Genomic DNA, 25,606 nt, shown 5'->3' with positions numbered 1-25,606 from the left:
TGAAAAAGGACAGGACCCAAGGACGTGCTTGGATACTGGAAATGACAGTCATTCTCACATCTCCTTCTTAAAGCAGGAATATTGTTCTTTAGAGCAAAAGTCTAACATGACTGAAAGTGTTAAAGTCCAATTTCTGCCTGGGGTTTCTGGATGAACATGTGAGGCAGCTACACAGTACTGCTTCTACAAGCTGTCTTCAGACATCTAGCAAACAGACTTAGGGTAGTTTTTCCTCTTTTCCTCTTTTTGGTTGAGTGCAAATAGCACTGTTTTAATGTCAGCATCAAAGTGTACTGTGCTGGGCTGAAAGGAGCTGAAAGGCCCAGACCTGGCACGTCATTTATCCTCTTCCAGGATAGGAGAGGGAAGGCTCCGTTTTGCCATATGTAGAGTGGAATAATAATAATAACACTTTCCTCATAGAGTGCGGTAGGCAGAACAATGGCCCGTCAAAAAATCTCCACGTCATAATCCCCGGAATCTGTGACCATGGCACCTAAAATGCCAAAAGGAACTTTGCAGATGTGACTAAGTTAAGGATCTTGAGATGGGAGATTATCCTGGACTATGCAGGTGGGCCCAAGGTAATAAATCACAAGGATGCTTATAAAAGGGAAACAGGAGGGTTAGAGTCAGAAAGAGATTGGAAGACGTTATGCTGCTGGCTTTGAAGATGGAGGAAGGGGCCGTGAGCCAAGGGATGCCGGTGGTTTCTAGAAGCTGGGAAAGAAACAGAACAGATTCTCCCCTAGAACCACCTCCAAGGAACGTAGTCCTGCTGACACCTCACTTTTAGCCCAGTGAAACCCATTTAGGATTCTGATCTCTAGAACTGTAAGGTGATAAATCTGTGTTGCTTTAAGCAGCTAAGCTTGTGGTAATTTGTTAAAGCAGCAATGGGAAAGTAATACATAGGGCAAATCTGGAATGTTGCAGCAACAGAACAGAAGGGAGGTTTAAACAATAGCAGTGGGTACAGAGGTATATAGCAGTCTTAGGGTGAAGAGAAAAGAATCCCTATTTTTAGGACCTTATAGTAAATGGATAGCTTTTATACAATTCCTCTGCTGGATTTCAGTACCCTAAAAATATTTGCTGGCTTTCAATTTGCTGTCTTTTTTCATGGAATCTTTTAATGGGCAATGAAGAAAGTTCTTGGAAGCTCTACACAAAATTACCATAGTATTTTTTTGGGGGGGGGTACTTATACTGTAATTCCATAAAGCCTTCTGATATACTTAATACTCCATTATCAAGAGTTCCAGAATATATACTGACTCTTAAATGTATTAGGTGGAAATCTTTCTAAAATGCATTATAGACTTTCTGACTTTCTGAGCATATGCCACAGAACGTTCTCTTTCTCTCCCCCTTTTTTTTTTTTTTTGGATTGTTCACAGTTTTTCCAGTTACCTTCCTTGCTCAGTACTGCCAACAGCCTCAATTCACTTCTATACCAAATTCCTTTCTCTTCTAATGTGAGGTTTCCGGTCTGCTGTGATCTTTGCAAATGGGTCAATGAGCTCAGCGGAATTGTGCACAAAAAGAGGGAGAGCCGAGTGACACCAAGGGCTCTGCCGTGAGAACAACGTAGGAGCTTCTGTGCCTGAACTCTGTCCTTCCTTTTCCTACCAATCACAGGTCATTGTTGCTTCCATCTTGACTGTAAGATGACTGCCTACACTGTAGGGTGGAAATCTTAGTTCTCGAGGGGTAAGGTGGTACCACAGTTTTAGGCACTCTGAGCCAGGTGCCATGGAGTTCAGGGAAGGAGGAAGAGTAAAGCCCATAGTCACTGGGCAGGGCCATGCTGTATGCATCGCTGTGAGCGTCAAATCGGCTCGCTCAATTAATGTTTGTGAGTGAATGAGGCCTCCTTTGCAAAGTCAGCTCAAGGCATAATTTGACGTTTTTACCTTACCTACAGTTATTCCCTCTGTTAGAATTTCTCTCTCTCCCTTCTCTGAGAAGTCTCTCCTTCCCTTTAGATCATGTTCATTTTCCCTGTAGTGTGTTGTATGTCATGTAGCTATTAGATGTAAGACAATCAGAATATTATGTCTATGAAAATACGAATTAAAAAACCCTCTGTTAGAAACATTTTTACTTTTAGAAGAGGCTGCTTGTTAGTCGAAATTAAACTCTAAATAGTAGAATTAAGGTGATATTAAAAATGGAACGGCTCATACATTTCTGGTGTAAAATCTATCCGGAAAGCAATTTGCAAACATAGATCAAGGGCTTAAAAACGTTCATACTCTTTAGTCTAGTAATTCTACTTCTAAGAATGTGTCCAGTGAAATGATCTTTTTCACAAAGATTTGGATTAAAGAGTATTTTTTGCACAGAAGGTGCAACCCTCTGTGTTCTAATTCCCCTGAAGGATTGGTGAGCTGCAGCTCCTCCTGTGCTGAGAAGGCTGTGTGAAGCAGTTGCCTGGCTCTGAGAGCTGAGGGAAGTCAGAGAAAGACCTTTCTCCAGCCAGATAATAGTCTCAGTGAATTATCTGAGCACCAGGAATATTATCTTTGGTCTATCTTATTTTTTCTCCAGATTTGAAAAGAAGAAAAAAAAAAGTAGTCTGTTTAGGTAGGTAGAAGGAAAATAGAGAAAAATGAACAAAAATTTTTCCGTCCTATTCTCACCCATGTCTATTTTTCTTTGGGGGTGGGGGGCAGGAGGATAGTCTCCCAGACACAGAATGAGCCCTAGAACTCTATGTATTAACAAGGCCTTGTCACATAATATTTTAAACAAATACTCTTGTAGCTGGTTTCAGAGACCGTGACACAGCCATCACAGCTATTAAATGAATTACTTTAAAGATATATACAACCAGGTTGTGGGCCTTATTTTAAAATTTCATTAAAATTATTCATTGCTTACAGTTCAGTTTCTTCTTAAGTCAGGGTAATTTGGTTGAGATCTGCAACTGGCCTTATTCTCATGGCTGTGTTACGTACATTCCCAAGAACTTTGCTTTCAGGGAACTAAGCAAACTTGAACTCATATACTAATTTGTTTTCCTTTCCTTTTCTCTTTTGATAACACATTCTTTATAATTCCATTGCATTAAATTATTTTTCATTGTCTTCCTGACTGATTCCCTTATATAAATTATGTCTTCCTTACGGTCCCTTTTCCTTCTCTCACAGTGTTTATCGTAATTTGTAAGTATGCAATATTTACATGTCTATTTCTTTAAGGCCTGCCTCTCTTCCTAGACTGTGAGCTCCGTGACAGCTGGGGTGACCTCTGCTCAACACTCTATACCCATATCAGACACTTATCAAATACTGCCCAACAAATAGACAAACAAATTTGCCTTTGAAAAAAAAGGTCAGAATTCACAACAATGTGGACATTTGATCTCCCCTGCATAGAGTTACCTTTAGGTCAGCAGAAGGTTCTCTAATAGTTCAGAGAGTATAAGTGATAGGTGATTTAAACCTTGGACTAAATGCATGTAAATACGAGTTAGACTTGCTATCACATACGAGATCGTACCCTTCTGTGATACAGACTTTTTATTTTGAACCTTGGAAAGGGGTCAACTCTTGCTAAAAAGAACATAAAAGATTTTATTAAAGTAGAAAGCAAACCAACCATCCCATCACCCACAACAGTAGCAAAGAAAAAAAATCTCCAAAGCAAATCTTTCCAGGAATGGTAAGAAATAAGATTAATAAAGTATAAGTTCAGTTAACTTATTAAAACTCTTGTTAATGGCATTTTTCTCATTGCTTTCTAAAAAACAAAAAAAAGAGGTATAATTCTTTAGTTCTACAGGCTTTCTCAATTGTTACAGATCGATCAAATCTGTTTTTTCCTAATAAGCTATTCGTTATATTTTTTCTTGCTTTCTAAATCTTGTCTCACTGTTGGAATGAATTAGAATGAGGGAGAAACAAATAGAACAAACCAAAGTTATGGAGAAAGTATGTGTGTGAACTTTATTTCATCATGAGAAAATCACTTCTGTGCAGTAACAGAGAATACTGATATCTACACGATGATAGGGTTTTCTTTGTATTTAGATACATACCTTATATTTGTACACAATATATAAAATTCATGGAGGAAATTAATTTCTACAGTACAGTTTCTTTGTTGGAAGAGGACTTGTTCCGTTAGTTTCTTTTAGAAAATGACCCCCAGTTCTGTGACTGTGGTACCAAGGATCGCAGTTCCAATCCTGTAATTTATTAGACACCATAATCTTATGAACATTAATCGAAACTTAGAAACTACATCCTCCTGCAGGATGAAAAGAGAGACATAAGTGCTCAGGCTGCTATGCTAATAACTGATTTTAGCAGAATAGTATGATTTCCATGATGCATTATGAATAGAAATAGTTTTCCCATAGGTCTGGTGACACAGATTAACAACGCTGCTGCAGATTGTCACCCTGCTCTGATAGCATGCACTTCACTCTTCAATCAAACCGCTTTGTACACACATGGGAAACAAGGCCATCCCCATCAAGGGCCTTCTGCATTGCACCTAGGAACACTTCTGGAGGACTTTAGCATCTAGCATGGTGCTTTGGGAAAAGAGGCAATTGCTCTCAGCTGACAGGTCTCTTCCCAGAGAGAAGTTGCTAAAATGATCATCCCAGGGGAGGCTCGGCCGCCACATCCCTATAACCCAAAGCGGGATAGGTATGTGGGCATTTCCCCTTCACCAGATCCTTCTCTTTGAGTAGCATCATTCAGACTTACAAGTGCTCCCCAAGTGTGGTTTTCACAACTAGGGGCCTTTCAACCTTGCTGTGGGATTTGAAGTTGTGCTTATTTTTAACCATGTGAACCATTTTAGGGGTGACTGGCACATGCTGAGGTTTGTGGGAAGCGGAGCACAGTTCTTTTTGCTAACATTTTGAATGTGAGCAAAATCAACATAATCGGTTCTGCAGAGGGAAGTTACGGAGAATGCCATGGGATGGGGGTGGCTTCTATGATTAAAGTGACACCCAGAAGGTCTGAAAATGCTTTGGCACCGACCACAAATACCTCGTCATAAGTTTCATTTCATGTGTTGCAATTGCTTTTAGAGTGAAAATGTTAACAGCCTCAGAGGTTATACCTGGCCATCAAATGCAAGCCCCTCTCCTGACATGGATGGCTTGCCTTTGATGGCCAAAATATTTACAGTATAGCCAAGAAGCGAAAGTTGTCTGGAGATGGACCTTGTGCGGAGGCCCCGGGCAGCCTAACCAAGCCTAGAGGGACTGGCAAAGGTGAAAATGGCGAGGTAACGCAGAGGCGCTGGCCTCTTCCTGGCTGGTGCCCACGGGGAGCCTCGGTCCCAGCGTGTGAAACGGAACTTGCTGGTTAAGCCAGGAGTGGCAGACAGGCCCTCTCGGAAAGGCTCCTGCGCCCCACACCCCTTGGAAACACGTTCAGTCAGATAAATCCGCAGCTGGAAAGGACCTCAGCCCCGCCCTCAGACACAAGCCAGCGCTACAAAGCAATTGAGAATCGTCTGGGCAAAACTGGCCAGTGGTGTGTATCGTGGAGAATGGGAGCCTGCCCTAGAGCCTACATACATCTGTCTCACACACCGCGGCACATTGAGGCCTTCACTTTTCAGCTTCTTCCGCTGCAGCTTATTTAGAGCGTTATCAAAGGAAGCCGCCGGCCAAGGCCATTGGAACTGCCGCTGTGGACTCTTTGGTTTGATCACGTCCACATACCATGGGCTCGCTAAAGGCAGGAGAGAAACAGCGGCTCTGTGCCAGAATGCAGGGCAAGTCATGGAAACACTTGCGAATGTGGGCAGTGGTGGGGTTACCTCCGGGCTTGCCAGCCATTCTAGATGCCTCGCAGTTCTCGCTCTGAGGGATACTGCTGAAGGGCCTTACCCTCGGACGTCTGGAGGACCAGGGTCTTGCTGTACTGGCTGACTCCTGTTTTGTTGAAGGCCTTGATGCGAGCATTGTATGTGCTGTTGAAGTGAAGACCGTCCACGGTGCACATGGTCTCCTTTCCAACATACACTTCCTGAGGGGCAGAAAAGAACAGGCCACCATTTAACTCCAACCCTTGCCCGGGGCTGGTCAGGAGGCAATGTTGCAGGGTGGACAGGAGCAGGTGCTTTGGGGTCTGCCTGATCTGAGCTCATCCTGTGAGCTACTGGGCACTGAACTGACCTCTTTTAGCCTCAGTTTCCTTCTCTGTAAAATGGGGACAAAAATACCTACCTTATGAGGCTGGTGTGAGGATTATATGAGGTCATACGTGCAAACTGACTAGCGTAGTGCCTTGTGTTTAGCATGGGTCTGGCAGCTTACGGAATGCTAGTTATTAGCAGATAGGGCTTAAAAGATGAAAACTGGGTACTTACAGTTAGCATTATGCTTATTATTATTATTGGCATTTATTCAGTATATTATACCTACTGAGCTCTTTATTCATCAGTATGATTTGTAAAAAACAGGTTTGAAAACATGCAGTGGTCTCTATGCTATGTTTATAACCCACTGATAACTTCAGAAACTGTCACAAAGCATAGGAGTTTTGAAGTTTAGGAAGGGAAATCATGAGTATTCAGATTTTCACCACAGTACAGAAGGAAGAGGGAGGAAACGGGGAAGGGAGGAAGAATGACATTTCAAAAGCTTAAAATAAATCCTAGCATAATGCATCCTTAGCATAGGTTAGGCAGATGCCTCTCTCTTTAGCTGTACACGTTGCAACATTATGCTGATGTAATGAGTAAAAATAATTCGCATCAAAAGCACAGCCTTAAAATGACAACTTGTCAGTGGGATACTCAGTAGACCGGGGTCTGAGATCGCAGTATGCTAAGAATTTTATATGAATTATCTAAGTGGCTCTTAACAACAGTGCACGAGGTACATATTATTGTCATCCCCTTTTTACAAATGAGGACCTGAAGGCTCAGAGAGCTGGGAAATGGGCACAGTCCCAGAGCCAAGTGGGGGAGTTGGGACTTGAATGCAGGCAATCTGACACCAGAGCTGGCAGTACTGCACGTATCAATATTTTCTCTTCAGAAGAGTGGAGCAGTTTCTATTCAGGGACTCCTTTGTCCTTCTTTGATGGGACAGGGAGAAAGCAGGCCTCAGATGAAGAGCAGGCAGGCCCTGCCGGGATGGGTCGGAGACTCCCTAGTGGGTCCTCCGAGGTCATCACCGGTTTTGGCTGACAAGCCGTAGGTTCTCCACTTACCCGGAACTGACCACCATTGCCGTCATCCAGCTCCAGAATGTATCCTTCGGCGGGCACCGTGGACAGGGGCGGCTGTTTCCAGGACAGCGTAGCGCTGTTGTTGTGGGTGCAGCACTCCTCCAGCTGTAGGATGGGAGTCGCTGGGACTGGAGAGGAAGCTAAACAGAAATTAGTGTAACACTGGCTTCTGTCGAGCTGCCAACATTTTCAGTATCTAGGAATGAGAAGCACGCCCTTCCTTAGGCCAAGTGGCTGGGCTAAGCAGCTAGCCTGGGGTGTATGGAGGTGGGGGGCGCCTGAACAGGATCCCTCCTAGAATCTCCAGGAGTGGCCGTGGTTTCTGGTCTACTGCGCTGCCTTTTCCCAGCTCATGGTGGTACTTCCTACCTTACCTGGCGGGGAGACAATGGCTCTGTTCTCACCCCCTTGAGCACCGAAGACATCACCCCTAAGAGAAGTGTTTCACGTAGGAAATGGATGTCCCATCCAGCCCACTGAAGCCTGTTTCACCCCCATAACATGGCTGATGAATTTATCATAGAGTTTATTCTGAGCCTTAAACCACATTTAATAAAATGGGAACTGCCTATGCTGAGAAATAGCTCTGAAACCACTATATTTCTAAGGTTCCATCATTTTTTATTAGTGATTCCACTCAAGGTTTTGTGCACATAAGAAGCTATAGCTCTGGATTTTTGAAAATTTGGTACCAAGTGACACAAACAGTGATTTCTCAGTTTTGAAACTTCTGAGGAATTTGACACCATTCTTTCAAAGCAGCTATACCTTGAAAATGGCACTAGCTCAAGTCTGTTCTTTCTGTAGGTGTAGAGCAGTCAACTGTGAACCTAGAGAGGAGTATGGGAACAGATGGGGCCTGGCAGGGAAGGTCAGAGTGTCCTTGTGACCTTGTGAGAATCTGTCACAGTGTTACTAGTCACAATACCACCCCCCCCATTTTGTGCTGAGTCTTGTATTACTTAAAACTGCAGATTAGTTGAGCCTTCAGACATACAGACATAGAAATGTCAGCGAATGAATAATCCTAGCTCCTAACATATGAACTCAATTTATGTATCTGGGAGCAGTGTTTTTACTAACTGCTTAAAATTATTTTTCAGCACCAGAACATGAATTTATTTTTGTAGCACTTTAACACAGGAGAGAATGGTGTGGACCACGTCCAGGGACATTCAGGTGAACAAATGTTAACTGTGGAACACCTGGTATGCTGTACCAAAACTGGACTTGGAGTGTCATGCACTGAATTAAATCTCCTTGCCAGTCACCCTGACTAAGATGGTTAATTTAACAGCAGTTTAGAAAACAGGTTCTATGGTGGATTACCTAACAAAAGCAGTGACTATAAGTGACTATAAGTGATATGAAGGTGAAGCAGGTCTATTATCTTATAATTAAGAAGGCTGGTACATGACAAGAAAACCATGCCTGAGTTACCAGATCAAACATAATTAAATCAAAATTACCACCAGGTAATTGGAGGTCATCAGTTTAGGAAGGGAAATAACGTTTCAAGTTTCAATTGCACAGGGTTCAGGTGGGATCTTGTCAGGGAACAATGGCTCTGCAGCCTCAGAGGAAATCTGGAATTGGAGGAAAGGAAATAAATGCACTGCCTTGTTCAATACATAGACTACAGGACTGGCTGGGAAGAGGAGACAGAAGACAGAACTGCTTCGAATGATTCTAATGACCATCTACATGTAACAGGTATCATCTAGGAGTTGTAATTGGAGGTTAACTTAAGGTCGTTATTCCAGTTAGGAACTTACTTTGTCATTTAAATTTTTTTCCGTATAAACAGAATACATCTTAACATATCAACAGTGGAGTAAAATCTGACAAGTTTAAGCAAACCATTCTTCAAAGGGCTTCTAGAGACATGGAACGATTCTCCCTGGGGACATTTGCTCTTAGCTGTGCCTAATGGTTACAGCCTTCCATAAAACAACAATTTCTTGGACTCTATTTCATTATGTGCCCTATCAGTCTTCATTTTCCCTTTGTTCATGTTTCAGGCAAGTTTACATTTCATCAATTTTAAAATCAAAGAATAAGATCACAAGATGTTTTCAATTTGAATCATACAAATACTTGCAATGTCTCTGATAAGAAACCTCAAATTTCCCATATAGACATAGGTATAATTAAAAGATTAATTGAAATACATGGTGTCATATATAATTAAAGCATGTGAACTTCATTCATAAGTCCTCAGTGGATACACTTTAAAAGGCCAAGAAGAGAGAAAAAAGTCTAACCAGTCACTAATCTTCAGATCTTAACAGTGTCCCAAATTTAAACAAACAAGCAAAGAAAGAAAGCAAAGTGAGAGACAGAGAGAGAGAGAGAAAGGAAGAGAGAGAAGGAAGGAACCCAGAAACATTTGCATGTATCTAAATCTATTTCTCAATGTGCTGAGAATTATTTTTTCTTTTTCCTTATTTACCCCAAAGTGATGTTGCATATAAAAGGAAATGGGACATAATTACAGCCTCATTAGCAAAGACTAAGGGTGGCATTTCAGAACAACGGATTTTATACTGGGTGTTATATTATTATTACCCTTTTTCACTTTATTAGGTATAAAATAAATGACCTACAAGAATATAAAGTATTTTCAAATTGATTTATCTCTTGTGTTTTGGAAATGGACAGCATTACAGTTCCTGGGCTGAACTCTGAGAGAGAAGGTTTTATTTTATTGAAATTCCTATAGTTGGAGCCACAATAACTATCTTAACTCCTTCATGATCATTCCTGGACATCTTTATTTTTCCTAAAGAACTAGTTTCCCCTGACCTGATCAGAATTCTAGTACTCAGCATCCTTTTAGCCTGTAAAATCAAGCTTCAGGCTAAAAATTCTCTTTGACACAGGAGGGTAGGTGTTCTTATTGACTTCCCTGGGGTCTGGTGGAGCCTCATCTCAAAATTAAATTCTGCCACAGTGGCTTGTTATACCAAGGTTTTCAAATGTCTTACCTTTTTTTTTTTTTTTTTTTGCAGTACGCGGGCCTCTCACTGTTGTGGCCTACTCCCGCTGCAGAGCACAGGCTCCGGACGCGCAGGCTCAGCGGCCATGGCTCTCGGGCCCAGCCGCTCCGCGGCATGTGGGATCCTCCCAGACCGGGGCACGAACCCGTGTCCCCTGCATCGGCAGGCAGACTCTCAACCACTGCACCACCAGGGAAGCCCTCAAATGTCTTACCTTTTAAAGGCCATTCTAGTTCAAATTATTTCTCACGTTTTTCACATTTGTTTACTTTTCCCTCTTCCCAGTACTTTTCAGATTGAGAGCCCTCACAACCATCCAGAATTCCTCTGTGAGGTTTCACAGGAGTGTGGTGAGGACAATGGGAGAAAAGAGATCCCGTGCTGTGGAAACACTGCTGAGGGCCAGACTGTGGGCAGAGGCTTACATGTGTTCACTCATTTAATTTTCAGCACGACCCCACAAGGTAGGTACTGTTATTATCCCTATTTTAGAGAAAGAAACTGAAACACAGAAAGAGTTCACCACTAGTCAGTGGCAGAGCTGGGTTTTGATGCCCAGCTGGTTGGTTCCAGGGGCTGGATGTTTTTATTGCCTGTCCAGTCTGGGGTTCAGTAATAGTGAATGAGACGGAAAGTGTAGGCCTAATTCCAAGAGAATGAAACATTTTTGGTTCCTATAATGTGAACAATAAAGCTTCTCAAGAATTGCTGGTATAGATTAAAGAAACATTTCACCTTAAGAGCTATGGTGGTTGGGAAAGCAATTTTACTCCGTCATGTTCTCTGAAGGTTCCTTTGTAGACTGTCTTTCCTTTTTATGGTGGTTGAATAATACAAATGGCATCTGAGGAAAGTTTAGACTTTAGAGGAAGGACAGGCTGTTTCTGGAAAGCTATCACTAGTACTTTGCTAAGGATAAATGTGAACACGGGCTTTGAGGACACAAATTCCAGGCCCTCAGACCATGAACAGCTTCCACACAAGTCCGCACGCGTGCTCATTCCCATCCCTGCCAAAGCTCTGTGCATTCGTTCTCCATGATTTATAGCAGGGTCTGTTCAGATCATACTGTCCTTGCCCATGACCTTGGTGCATACTCAGGGCTTTTAACATTCAACACTAGTTAATGAAGATAAATGTGTCCTTATGTGAGTAGAGGCACTCAAGGGATTAACAGCCATTGGTCTATGTGCTAAAAACGCTTGATAGACCATTAGGTCAATGTTTCATCCTGGGCTGGAATGAACACACTGGTGTTTCATTTCAGCACTGACTCATGAACCTTGGACCACTTTGTGTACTTAGGCAATTCTGGGGTAATATTTTTCTGGGAGAGGGTAGGTGTCTGAAATCTATTCTAAGCCAAGCAGCAGAGCCCTTGATAGACTGGGGAAAAAAACATTAAAATTTCCTTCCCATGACCTGGTAAGCGTTGAAAATAGCAATTTAGAATTAAGGAAAAATGTGTTCATTACTCCATAATAAAAACAGAAAACAAAGTTTAATCAGTTGTTTTCTACAAAAGAAAAGCCTGAGAGATCAAGCACAACTCCCATAGTCTGGAAAGAGGGTAAGATGATTTTCTAATCAAAATGCAACTGGAAAACATGCCATCACAATTTAGGAATATTTGAACAAAGAGGGTACCAGCATTCTCTACTCAAATCTCAATTGCTTGAGGCTGATATGGAATCAGAAAGAGCAGATCAGTTAAATCCTTAACTAATAAGAGAATAATTTTAGGCAATGCATTTTAGCTGAGTAGCAGCTGGCCTAAGTGGAAATATTTAAAAACCAACCACAGACCTATCTTCTTTGATATTAAAAAAAGAAAGGCAGGCTTCCCTGGTGGCACAGCGGTTGAGAGTCCGCCTGCTGATGCAGGGGACGCGGGTTTGTGCCCTGGTCCGGGAAGATCCCACATGCTGCGGAGCGGCTGGGCCCGTGAGCCATGGCCACTGAGCCTGCGCGTCCGGAGCCTGTGCTCTGCAACGGGAGAGGCCACAACAGTGAGAGGCCCGCGTACCGTTAAAAAAAAAAAAAAAAAAAGTCACCTGAGATGAAATTTCAAAACCAGAGAGATGCTCAGATTTTGAGTCAGGCATTAAACAGATATTCTAGCTGTAAGTTTGAATCATAGCTTTAAATACATATTTCTAGTAACTTTGAAAATATTTTAAAGTTTCTGCTAATCCACTTCGCACAATTAGATATCATATATTGAAATTAACGTATTGTTAGTCTCACAATGGTCAGATTAACACCATTCCAAATGCTACTTAAATTTGGCCATTTGTACATGGATATTGGGGTGTAATTTCTTGAGATATTTTTACTGACAAGCTGTGAAAGCACAGTTTATTAAACTGACTATGAATACCCTAAGAAAATAAAAAGACCAACACTACACAAGGCAAGGTTGTGTATATACTAACAGATATCAAAGGGGCCAGTAGGAGAAGTCCTAACTACCGTCAATCAAGTTCTACTGTGTCATACCTTTTGGCTTTTTCTTTCCATTAAAAGCATGACAGATAAAAATTATTCAGATTCTAAAGAGGACTGGGCTCTCACTGAATTAATTAAACTTAATGAGCACAAAGCAAAGCTTATAAATGAACTCTGCAGAGGGATACTTAACAGAAGTAAATTAAATTAACATGAAGTGTTGAAAAGGAAAATGGAATAATCCACTCTCATACCAAATGACCTGCTATATTAAATTCATAAATAACTGTTCTGGATAATTTTGTGTTCCAGGTGAATTTTTGCTGCGAGAGCTCTCTGCGTTTTGGCCTTTAGTGTGTGTGACATTCTCTCCTGTGTGTACAGTCGTGTCCACACTTAACTCCTGTGTGCAGCCCTAAATGGCCAAGTGAGAATGCTTTAGGAATGTGGTCTGTGATGCACGACACGTGAACCTGCAGTTCCCACATCAGATGAAGGGCCAGTTCACTCCAGTACAATAGTTACCATCGTGCCAGCTGGCCTGGAGTCCACCATGGCAGATGGACATGACTCAGGACGGATGCGGGAGGAGAGGGCTCTCCAGCTGATTAAACCATCTGAAAGCCCTGAGGCGTCTATCCTCTACCAGCCCCTCCTCCTGCCCCATCACCAAGGCTAATTGGATTGGCTCTTTTTTTTTTTTCTCTTCCACCAAAAGCCCTTACATTGCCCTTTTGGGACACATTTTCTCCTCTGAGCTACTTATGACATAACCTTTCAATGATTCTACCTCCTTGAAGGAACTGGGCAAAGAGAGAGGCTGATCAAGAGGGCTTTACCTCAGGCTCTCTATACTACTTGGATGGTGACACATCACAGGCTACTGTGTAGGTTAAAGAAAAAAAATTTTAAAGCTTGAAAGCACTGCTGCAACAAAAAGTTAAATTTCTTAAGTTTAAGAGAAGACTTCAGTTATTCCTTGAAGAAGCCACTTAGTAAGGCATTAACTTTACAGCACAAACCAGAAGTTGTAGGTGTGGGTTCTGGAAACATGCTCCCCGCGTTTGAATCCCGGCCCTGCCACTCGCTAGCTGGGTGAGCTCAGGCAAGTAACCCAGTCTTCCTGTGCCTCAGTTTTCTCAGCTGCCTACTAGGATTGTGCGAATAAAATGAGTTAATCCATGGAAAGCAATTAGGAGTGTGTCTGGTTTGGTAGGCAGTCAGTAAATGCTAACTATTTTTGTTACTACAATGAGGCATTTTTATTTATCATCTATACACTACTTACTTCGAAAATTAAGGCATTATCCCAAAGCAATACAGATGAAACAAAAAGATGAGAAAACTGAAAATAAAAGAGGGTCAAAATCCATTAAAAAAATGAGGGAAGTACATGTACCAGGGACAGGGATGAGTGTAACTGCATGATGTAGTCTGCAGCCCTAACACTCGCTGGGTTATATGGCTCTCTCTGTCTAATAAAAGGACGCATGCAGGTTTTTCTTAAGAAACAAAAATGTTAAAGCACTGAATTCTAAGTTATTTATTACACGGATGCTTAAATTGGGAGAAGCAAAGAGCAAATCAATTTCTTCAGTTTTAAAAAAAGATCCGAAAATGACAAAGTTAGAGGGATAGAGGATAGATAGTGGTTGCCAGGGATTGGGGATGGGGGAGGGGAGGCGTGTGGGTGTAACTAAAAGAGGCAGCAGGAGGGAAATCTTTGTGGTGATGGAAGAGTTCTGTATCTCGATTGCAGAGGCGGTTATACATGTGACCTGATGGCACAGAACTACACACACACACTGCACCAATGTCAATTTCCTGGTTTTGATATTATGTGATAGTTAAACGCTAGATATAACCACTGATGGAAACTGGCTGAAGGGTACAGGGGACCTCTCCTTAATATTGCTGCAACTTCCTGTGAATGTATAATTATTTCACAATAAGAAGTTCTAAAAAAATCAGAAATATTTTTCAAATGGGCTATTACTTACACTGCCATAAAAATATCATTGCTGTTTGGTTTGAGTTTTTAGCTTTTTTTCAAAGAGTTATTTTCCTTAAGATAATTTTAAGTACTTGTACTTCCCCTCAGCCACCCCAAATCTCAAACAGATCTTGCCATATCCCCTAATTGCATGGACCAAAATGTTTAAAAAGTTAAAATTTATTTCATATTTTCATTTTCCTTCTGTGTCCAGGGTCTCATTTTCCTGACCACTATAGGCAGGCTGAGTGATCCTCTCAAATTCCCGCTAATCTACACTCAATTGTATGCCACTATCTCTACTCCTGTGGAAGCAGTCTCAATTCTAACTCCCTTGATTTATATCAATATATCTGGGTTACTATCTGTAACAAGATTTTATGTACAGTTCTCTCTCTTTCTTCCTCTTTTTATGTCAGCTATTCTCTAATGCTGAGCACGTGAAATCTCTAAGATTCTCAAAGACGCAAGCATTGAGTTGATCTGGATTTATCTGACTTTCTGAGAGGCAGGTCACCCAGCTAAAAGGGTACATTTCTATTACATGATAAGAGAGGAGCCACTCCAGAATTTTGTAACATTAACCAGAGGGAGGTGTGTGTGTGTGTGTGTGTGTGTGTGTGGACTTTCCCACCTCTCAGCTGATTTATAAACCTGGAGGCTACCTTTTGTTTGCTGCAATCTGGCAAGCCGCCTTTATCCTGCTTCCAGCACCAGGATCCACTTGGGGTACTGCTATGACTGGGCAGGGGGCTGGCACAGGCACTCACTTTTCATCTGCACAAAGTCGAGCTGGTGGATAGACTGCAGCAGAGGGCTGTTGTCCAGACTCAAGTCGAAGTCCGTGGTCATCCTGGGAGTGAGCGTGCCTTTCCCCCACTGATCCTCAGTCAGGTGCACTCTCCTTATGAGGGCGTCAGAAATCTATCACAACAAAGACCACAGCCTAAGAAATACATCCCCACAATGGACACAGAGCTCTTCGGCTCTCCCAGAGCAGCCCACCGAGTGCCTTGGGACTCACACCCTTCCTGTCTCTGTGCAGGCAGCAAGGAGCCTTTTATGACGAGGGTGACCCGTGATTTATCATGAGAATCTGAACACTTTTGGGAGTCAGAGGGAGGCACTCTATATAATTAGCTGCTGTTAACTGCTCTAATATATGATCTGGATACATGATCATGCTGTTTATGACTTATCAACTAAAAGCCAACAACATTAAATAATGATATGTTAGCAATTAGTTAAATCTACTAGAACCAATGGCCCTAAGTTTCTGATATGAGCTGTGGGTATCCTGTCAAGACTTAGAAATTAGTTTTATTAAATAGTTCAGAGAGGTTGCATATGCTAACCTGTAATATAGAATTTCCTACACTTTAAGCACATCATCTTCATGTATGACTTTATTCTTTGGTAGAGAACTATTTTGTTTCTTATATTTAGGTCCCCTCTGTTGTTCTTGGCCAGTTTGGTAGAATGTCAGTTGGAAGGAATCTACACGTTCCTTAATAAAAGGTCCCTTAATCACTGGGATCAAAAGTTAAGTAAAATTTAGTTGACATCATAACATGTCACTAAAACAACTCTGAAGAAATCATGAGACATCCAAGGAATGAAAAAACTTCAACTTATTTGCGAAATCACTGACTTACTGGCCAGAAGGTGTCAAAAAAGGTAGAAACCTTGTATAATTACATCTCTAGCTGACAAAACTGTCCAGGATATTAGTAAAGGGACCCAATTCTTAAGCAAGGCAATAACTCTGTTTTGGAGGAACTTAGAGGGAATTATGTTTTCATGATCAAACAAAAACAAATTTAAAAGCCCATGCACTTCTCAATCTTGTAGCACGTGGTGGCAGAGACTTCTGAGAAGCCAGTGAAGTTCTGCAGGCACCCATGTCCGCACGGCCACACAAAGGTGGGTTCTGATGTGCAGGGGCCCATGCCCAGCCAGGGCCGTTGGGAGTCTGGCCTTGGCGTCGTAGACTCAGTTTCGTGGGGCATTGAGAATCTGAAGCAGAAGCTAGTTGACACTTACCTGCAAAAAGCCACTAGGATCATTTTCCTTAATCACCTCCAGGCAGTACTCCATGAGACCCGTGGTCTGGCGCAACTTCACTGTGCAGTGAGAGATCTGATCTCGAACCACCTAGGATTGATGAGACAACAGAATGGTCCAAAATGGCAGAGGGTAGAAAAGAAAGCAAACTGGGACTTTGGAAAGCTTCTTTCAACCAGAATCCAAGAGCATCATGGAATGGAACTAAATTTATGAGAGTATTTGTGGCGTGGCAATGTCTGCTGTGGACAATGGCTCTGGAAGACTGATTAGATAATGGCTCTTATGGGGAGGGGCTTATAACAACCGGACCCATCAGAAAGGCACGCAGATGTTGGACCTCTGGGAAGCGGGTTACCTTGGTGCCTCAAGGGACATTTTCCACAGGTCCCCCTCACTCCCCTCTTCCGGGAGCTGCTCTAAGTGGGAGGTCGTGGAGAGCCTGTCAAGGAGCTGAGTAACCTGAGGTGCAGCTGCAGCTTCTGCTCTGGGACAGAAGCCCTCTACCCGTCCCTCCTAAAGAGCAGACATCATCTGAACACAGATCCTCTCTTGTTCCAATTCTCTTTCCCCTGGGTGGGTGGTAGAGTAGGGCTAGAGGTGGAACTTGCTGAAAGACAATGAGCTAATGACAGCAAGTATGCCAGAGAAAGATGGATACAGAATCAAGTTATAATCCACTTAGCAACACTCACTGCTTCACTTTGGAAAGCAGTTTCAAAGGCAATTTGCCGAGAGATGAGTCTACCTTAACCTAGAGAGGCATCTCTCTGAACATGCAGTTTTTCTCTCCAGGAAGTTGTCTTTGCCCAGTGTCAAGGGCATGGCAGTCCTTGAAAAGTTTCCTTCTTTAGAAACGTTCATCTTCTGTGTCCTCTGCTCAGTGACCCAAATCCTGAAGCAGTTTTTGAAGCATAGAGCTGAACAAGGGTTTTCTAGGAACCTCAATTACTCATCCTCTATATTTATACTACTTGGCAAAAGCCTCAAAAATAACCACCGTTCTGGATTTTATGGGTAATAACTAAAAGCGGTTTTAATAACAATGATTTTAAAACTTTTCCTTGTTCCTTCTTTTCAGTTTTCATTATAAATTTATTTTCCATGAAAGATTATGACACCCTCTTTCAAAAACAATAGGAAAATAGGTTAAAAAAAAAAAAAAAAAAAAAGCAAATCACCTCACCACTCCAATGCAAATTGTTAAAGCATTTTGATATTTCCTTTCAGTTTTCTTTCTGAGCTAGATTTAGTTATAGCTGCAATTATAGTATGTGACAGTTTTATCTCCTCCCACTTAACACCATATCATAGGCATTTCCCGTGTTGCCGTCATCAATAAATGTTACTGGTTACATAAATATCTGATTGCATGACTTATCATAATTTAACCTATTTTTTGACACAAAGTTCTTCCTAATTTTTTGACAGTTCATCCATTCATTATTGTTGATCTTCCTTTCTGATTTTTTTATTTTCATAAAATATACATAAAACTTACTATTTTAACTTTTTTTTTTTTTTTTTTTTTTTTTTTGCGGTATGCGAGCCTTTCACTGTTGTGGCCTCTCCTGTTGCGGAGCACAGGCTCCGGACGCGCAGGCTCAGTGGCCATGGCTCATGGGCCCAGCCGCTCCGCGGCATGCGGGATCTTCCCGGACCAGGGAAAGAACCCGTGTCCCCTGCATCGGCAGGCGGACTCTCAACCACTGCGCCACCAGGGAAGGCCTTGAGCATCTTTTCATGTGCTTATTGTGTATCTTCTTTGGCGAAAGGTCTATTCAAGTCCTTTGCCCATTTTTAAATTGGATTGTTTGGTTTTCTTGCTATCTTTTGATGCACAAAGTTTATAAATTTTCATGAAGTCCGATTTTTCTACTTTTTCTTTTGTTGCCTGTGCCTTTGGTGTCATATCCAAGAAATCATTGCCAAATCCAGTGTCATGAAGCATTTGCCCTATGTTTTCATCTATGAGTTTTATAGTTTCAATTCTTACATTTCAATCTTTGATCTACCTTGGGTTAATTTTTATACCTGCGCAACTTCATTCTTTTGCATGAGGATAGCCAGTTTCCCCAGCATCATTTGTTACAAAATTTCCTTTTTCCCATTGAATGGTCTTGGAACCCTTGTCAAAAATCATTTGACCATATGTGTGAGAGTTTATTTCTGGGCTCTATTCAATAGTGGTCTTTTGTCTGTCTTTATGCCAGTATTATACTTCATAGCTTTGCAGTACATTTTGTAATTAGGAAGTGTGAGAACTCCAATTTTGCCCTTCTTTTGCAAGATTGTTTTGACTATTTGGAGTCTCCTAATATTTTGACAGCTGATTTGTTATTGCTTTTAAACTTTTAATATAATTAAAATAAAAAATAAAATGTAGGCTTTAAAATCTCTTTATCGGAATTGGTGAAAGAAACCAACTTCGATGTGGGGATTGTTTTGTGATTTTGACTGGCGGGGGTGGAGAGATCAAATTTTAAATTCACTGTTTGATTTATTTTCTTCTGACATCTAGTATGTTTCTGTCAAACTACCACCACCGTCTGTTGGTCTGGGCTCAAGGAATGCAAATTACTATATTTTATTATTTTACTTTAAAATCGGAAAGTAAAGAAAGGTTAAGTTTCTGCTTCTTAGGGGAAAAAAAACACCCACAGGTTAAACCCTTAAAAATGCAACACAGGTGACCTACAGCTAATACGCTACTCCTCTCTGCTATATGAGGCTTGACTAAATTGTTCCCAGAAAATGTTTTTACATTTCAGCTGCCTGTGCATCAATGCTGCTAGGTAGCAGAAACCTCAGCAGTCACCATTCACTATCCAAATGGCATCTGCTCTAGACCATGCAGAACTGACTGGTACTGAAAGTCCAAACAACAAGCACAGACTGGATCTGAGCGCTGTAACCCAAAGTAAGTCTGCTTTTGAGGCAAAAAAGACGGAATTGTGTTTACTTTCCAGAACATTCAGCTCAATGATAATTTTATGACCTCAATGTGCTGAAATAAATACATTACTCAGGCCTCATAAAATTCTATGTCTGCCTCTATAAGTTTCCTTCTCAAGCAAGGTTTCTTGGTGCAACGGGAGCTGTGGGAGGGTTGGGGGCTCTGACTACTCTTAAGAAGCTTCACTGTTGCACTGCCAAGAGTCTGTGAGTTTCAAGGCTGTTTGCCATTGGCTCCTGTAGTCCATGGTTCAAGCTTCTTGGAAGGACTCAACATCCCTAAATTCTTGGCTCTCAACTCCCACTGTTGCCACAATGGATGCTGGTCCATTTTTAAAGCATTTTAATGAACCGTTTCGCAATGATCACAGTAGCCTGTGATAAAAATCACTGTTAAAAATTAAACAGTGGGGTTCCCAGAAGCAGCATTTTTGGGTGTTTCATAAGTAACATTTTTTTTATAAGATTGAAAAAATTTTATTTATTTATATATTTATTTATTTATTTTTGGCTGCGTTGGGTCTTCGTTGATGAGCACGGGCTTTCTCTAGGTGTGGCGAGTGGTGGCTACTCTTCGTTGCAGTGCGTGGGCTTCTCCTTGCAGTGGCTTCTCTTGTGGAGCACAGGCTCTAGGTGCACGGGCTTCAGTAGTTGTGGCACGTGGGCTCAGTAGCTGTGGCTCACGGGCTCTAGAGCGCAGGCTCAGTAGTTGTGGCGCACGAGCTTAGCTGCTCTGCGGCATGTGGGATCTTCCCAGACCAGGGCTCGAACCCATGTCTCCTGCGTTGAGAGGCGGATTTTTAACCACTGCGTCACCATGGAAGTCCCTCATAATTAACTTTTAGTTTCTCAATTAATTAATCTAGCAAGATTTCCCATCTTATGGAAATCAGCCAGATAATTAAATCTTTTAAGAGTATAAATATTTTTTTCTCTGAGTGTCTTTTTTTTTTTTTTTTTTTTTGCGGTACGCGGGACTCTCACTGTTGTGGCCTCTCCCATTGCGGAGCACAGGCTCTGGACGCGCAGGCTCAGCGGCCATGACTCACGGGCTCAGCTGCTCCGCGGCATGTGGAATCTTCCCAGACCGGGGCACGAACCCGCGTCCCCTGCATCGGCAGGCGGACTCTCAACCACTGTGCCACCAGGGAAGCCCCCCCTTTTTTTTTTTAAAGATCTTTTTGACGTGGACCATTTTTAAAAGTCTTTATTGAATTTGTTACAATATTGCTTCTGTTTTATGTTTTGGGTTTTTTGGCCACAAGGCATTTGGGATCTTAGCTCCCGGATCAGGGATCAAACCCCTACCCCCTGCACTGGAAGGCGAAGTCTTAAACACGGGACCGCCAGGGAAGTCCCTCTCTGAGTGTCTTTATCAGCTTTCTTACTTGCTACCTTCTTTACTCTGTGTTATTTCTACCACATTATTATTATTTATTTCTACATTATATTTTTTTATGAAAAACAATTCTTAGGAAGCCAGGCCATATCACTTTTTCTTTGAGTTCCACATTTCTGCGCAGTGGCTCTGATGCTCTGGAGAAACCCTTGGCACCATGTTTGCAGCTGGCTGGATTTAAGTAGTTTCTTTTATTTATTTATTTTTTATTTAAAATTTTTTTTGACTGCGTTGGGTCTCCGTTGCTGCATGCAGGCTATCTCTAGTTGCGGCGAGCGGGGGCTACTCTTTGTTGCAGTGCGGGGGCTTCTCCTTGTGGTGGTTTCTCTTGCTGCGGAGCACAGGCTCTAGGCCCGTGGGCTTCAGTAGTTGTGGCATGTGGGCTCAGTAGTTGTGGCTCACAGGTTCTAGAGCACAGGCTCAGCAGTTGGGGCACACGGGCTTAGTTGCTCCGTGGCATGTGGGATCTTCCCAGACCAGGGATTGAACCTGTGTCCCCTGCATTGGCAGCCGGATTCTTAATGACTGTGCCACCAGGGAAGTCCGGATTTTCTTTTCTTAAGAAGGAAATGTACAAGTTGCGGGAGTGACACAAATAGGAACTTGGAAACAATCTTCCCGTTTTCATGTGCATTAAAGCCTAAACCAGCTCTCAGGGGACAATTAATCCGTGGTCCACAGTTTCAGAGAAGGCTTCCACAATTTTATAAGCAGTCACCATCTCTTCTGGATGGCAAATCCTACTGATCACTTGAAGAGCTTTATTTTGTTGAGTGGCAAATTTATAAAGGTCATTTCTTGGGTCAGGATATGACACTGTACCTTTTCGGAAAAGGAGAATTTGAGAACAGACTGCTGTGCCCCTTTGAATGCTTAGACTTTTTTAGTGTCAGAGAGTAACCCACGAGACCTTATACAGTACAAATGTGAAATTCCATTCTGCCTATCCACAACTACATTTTCCCGCCACATCTTGAACAGGCCAATCTCTCGCCACTCAGCTCAGGTGATACAAAGAGCAGCAAGAACTGAGGTTAATTAAGGGGAATTTCATTATTTTATCCAATATTGACCTTGACACCTTTCCTCCACCTCCATTCACCTCTCCCTCTTACATGTGGCTCTTTAAAAATTGTTCTTTAAATCTTCTTTTTAATAAATACTTTTTCTCATAGTATTTTCTCTCATCATGGGGTCTGGAGGGATAAGACTAATGAATTTTTAGTCTAAGTAAATACTAACATTCTCTCTCTCATATTTCAAGATATTCTTTCTTAAATAGAATCTATACATTTCCATCACCATTTAAAACAATTTCCTCTAAGTATAATGCAATTCTTTTATTTTTTTCTAAGATACAAGTACTTTCAAGATACAGTCTTGAAGAATCTATTCTTCACAGGTCCCTTTGGTCAGTGGGGATAGTTTTTTCTATGTGTCCCATAATGTCCTGAAGCAAGATGCCCAACTGATACTTGGAATTAACTCATTGGTGAGTTACAGGTGAAGTACTTTGACCATTAGATTCATCTAGTAAAATAAATAATTCTCTTGATCTTCTCCTAGAGTAGAATATTATCTCCTATATTATTACATTCATTGAAACTTAGAGGCATTTAAATTAAGGAAGAACATTTTTAATGTCTCACATGCCACCATTCTCCCACATGGTTTATGGAAATACGGCAGCTATTTCCCCCATTCTCTAGATACCATCCTCTGTACTAGTGTTATTAATTTAACCACATTGGCAACTAATTATTTCAAAGACAAGTCTGAGGTTTTGAGTTTCTAATCAATAAAAGGATCATTGGGCTGCCCTGGTGGTGCAGTGGTTGAGAGTCCGCCTACTGATGCAGGGGACACGGGTTCGTGCCCCGGTCCGGGAAGATCCCACATGCTGTGGAGCGGCTGGGCCCGTGAGCCGTGGCCGCTGAGCCTGTGCGTCCGGAGCCTGTGCTCCGCAACGGGAGAGGCCACAACAGTGAGAGGCCCGCGTACCGCAAAAATAAATAAATAAAATAAAAGGATCATTTAGGCCTATTAAATAAATAAAACACATACCTGTTTTGAGGAAGGCTTGAGATTTTAACAGTAAAACTGTGAACTTTCTATCTCAGAAGTGTGAACGCCAATAACCTCACCAATAAACATTGAGTGGAATATCCAAAGCATGCTCTTAGTGTATAGAATACTGTATCCTTGTACAGAGAAGTTAATGAAGGAAGAAATACAAGGTATTTGGAGAGAGAGAAGCATCCTGGTGTGGTCCCACCCACACAGGAGAACATTTACAATTTATGCTGTTCCGCAATGAAAGTGATGCATCCAGTATGGTGTTTTGTAAGATGTGAGACACGGTGGATTATTTCATCATCTTCAAAGTGTGCTTTAAGTGTCTTCTGGAGCTAAGAGTGTCACTCATATATGGGTTTAGGCAAAGGGCATTAAACAAGTTCTGTGACTATGCTTCATTGGCATTGCCAGAGTGGGTTGAGGGTGTTTAAAGGTATGTCCTCTAACCTTGGTGAGTTCCAACTGTGTGTGGTGGCATCCTGACGATTCCACAGGCACCTTGGGCACTCTATTCCTTACACACCCTCTGTGACTTTTGCTCCTACACGGTGGGAAGCAGAGGACCACAGAATTTGCTGAATGAATTCCCCATTAGTGATAGGCTTGTAATCAATAATAACTGTGGTTAAATTATGAAAGTTGACCCCCAAAAGACTTCTGCTGAGGGCAAAGGTTTCAAGTGTTCCAGTGTGCCTGATTTTTCCAAATGTCTTCACTGTAATGAACTAATGGAACTCCTTGCCAGTAGTTTTATGGAAATTGAGTGGGTTATTGACTTTTTCTTTCTAGTTTTTGCTTTACTTTCTAGAAATGACTGTAACAGTCAAATCCTATCTAATTATTTTTAAATTCTTTGTGAGCTTGGTCGTCTTTCCTTCCCTCCTTCCTTCCTGACTACCTTCTTCCTTTTCTTCCATTCTCTCTCTCTCTCTTTCTCTCTCAACCTGAATCAAAGGATTACTTGCCTGTTATGAAGCATTGGCAAAATGGCTTAAGTAAGCCAGTAATATCCCTAGTGTAAATTTCTACTCTTAATGATATGGCCCTATAACTAATGTTTTTGCTAGCATGATGGGGACATACAGGCAATACATGGTAAATAATAACAAAGATAACAGTGCCAATCGTGATAATGAATCTAACAAAACCCAATGGTACACTTGGATTCAAAATCAAGCATTCCATAGATAACTACAGTGGGGACATGGAAGCCCTCTGTAAACGTGAAAGCTCTGGAAAACAGTAAGCTTTATGATTCTCCCTCAGCATTCTCACTGAGTAATGTCATTGGTATGTTAATTTACCAACCACACATGGAAATTAAAGATTAGATTTTCTCAGAATATATTTGAATAGTTATAATTATTTTTTTTCTTTCAGAGGCTCTAGAGTTGCAAGGGAACCAAGAAACCAAGAAGACACCTGTCACTTATCACCTATCATCATAGTTGTGTACTATTCAACACATGAATTCATTCTAAAATATTGGGGAGAGAACACATTTAAGATGATTGTGGAATTATTTCAAATTCTGAATGTTACATACATGAAAATAATTCTCAGATCTTTCTTTGGGCTTACCAAAAGAAAAATGACATTTGTAAAGTTCCTGAAAAAAAGCATAGATCTCATTAATGGCACATTTTAAGTGTTGTCACAAATTCCCTCTGAGGATCACAGGCAATGAAGATATTTTAAAGCCTTACTCAGCTAAGGAAGACCTGGGAAGGATACTGACAAAATACACAGTTCGTACAAGAAAACTGGGGACGCAGCTGACTCTGCTGATAGTGGGAATATTGCCCAAGTAGCACCAAATGTGAGTTAGTGATAGTTTTTGAAAGCTCAAAAGCACTTTTTCCCTCCAGTAGCTTTCTGACATTTGATTAGTTTACCACACCCTGAAAACAGACATTTGGCTCCCAGTGTGTTTTCAAACCACAGGACAGTATTAACTATAATTTATATTTCAGACAGTGTTCCTAAAATATGGTCACATCTGCATATGCCTCAAAGCCTTTTTTTCAGCTTTTAAAAATAGCTCACCAAATTTGGTGCACTATTTTATGCGATGATCAATTATACTCAAGCCGCTAAAGAATTTCCTAGGTTCAGAGACAATCACACCAGCACATAGGCTAATTTTACAATATGAACTCTGGTATTATGGAAAATGAGTCCCTAGGAGCACTTCTTCAGTGTGCTGAGTGAGACCATATTTCCAGTCTTCCAATGACAGCAACCATAAAGCTAATATCTTGAGTACTGTGCTAAGTGCTTTACAATGCCCTGTGAGGTGTCGACTACGTCTAGCCTTATTTTACGCACAGGTGAAAGAAATGGAGCTGTAGGCTTGTCCATGGTTAGAGACCTAGTAAGTGATAAAGTCTGTCCTCACACCCCGTTCTCTATGACCCAGAATCTGGGCTTCTCATCCCTCAGCTCCATCTTGCCTCAG

The 25,606-nt window shown here is 41.6% G+C and overlaps 1 protein-coding gene across 6 annotated transcripts in view; it reads right to left on the bottom strand.

Annotated features, from left to right (window-relative positions):
• TRIM9 (tripartite motif containing 9) overlaps window positions 1-25,606 on the bottom strand; it is a 112,191-nt gene that overhangs the window by 17,014 nt on the left and 69,571 nt on the right. For 3 of the 6 annotated variants that reach the window (XM_060004566.1, XM_060004569.1, XM_060004570.1), the window contains exons 4-7: window positions 16,698-16,808; window positions 15,425-15,578; window positions 7,197-7,354; window positions 5,867-6,005 (exon numbers count right to left, since the gene is read on the bottom strand). In XM_060004566.1, coding sequence (XP_059860549.1) covers window positions 5,867-6,005; window positions 7,197-7,354; window positions 15,425-15,578; window positions 16,698-16,808 — 562 coding nt within the window. Of the gene's footprint in view, window positions 1-3,562; window positions 5,709-5,796; window positions 6,006-7,196; window positions 7,355-15,424; window positions 15,579-16,697; window positions 16,809-25,606 lie in introns of those variants that run through there. The other 3 variants (XM_060004567.1, XM_060004571.1, XM_060004572.1) reach the window with 2 other exon arrangements.

This window comes from Delphinus delphis, chromosome 2 (assembly GCF_949987515.2).
Source record: "Delphinus delphis chromosome 2, mDelDel1.2, whole genome shotgun sequence".
NCBI lineage: Eukaryota > Metazoa > Chordata > Mammalia > Artiodactyla > Delphinidae > Delphinus > Delphinus delphis.
The sequence above is the reverse complement of the archived record's forward strand: the minus strand, read 5'-3'. Positions and strand labels throughout refer to the sequence as shown.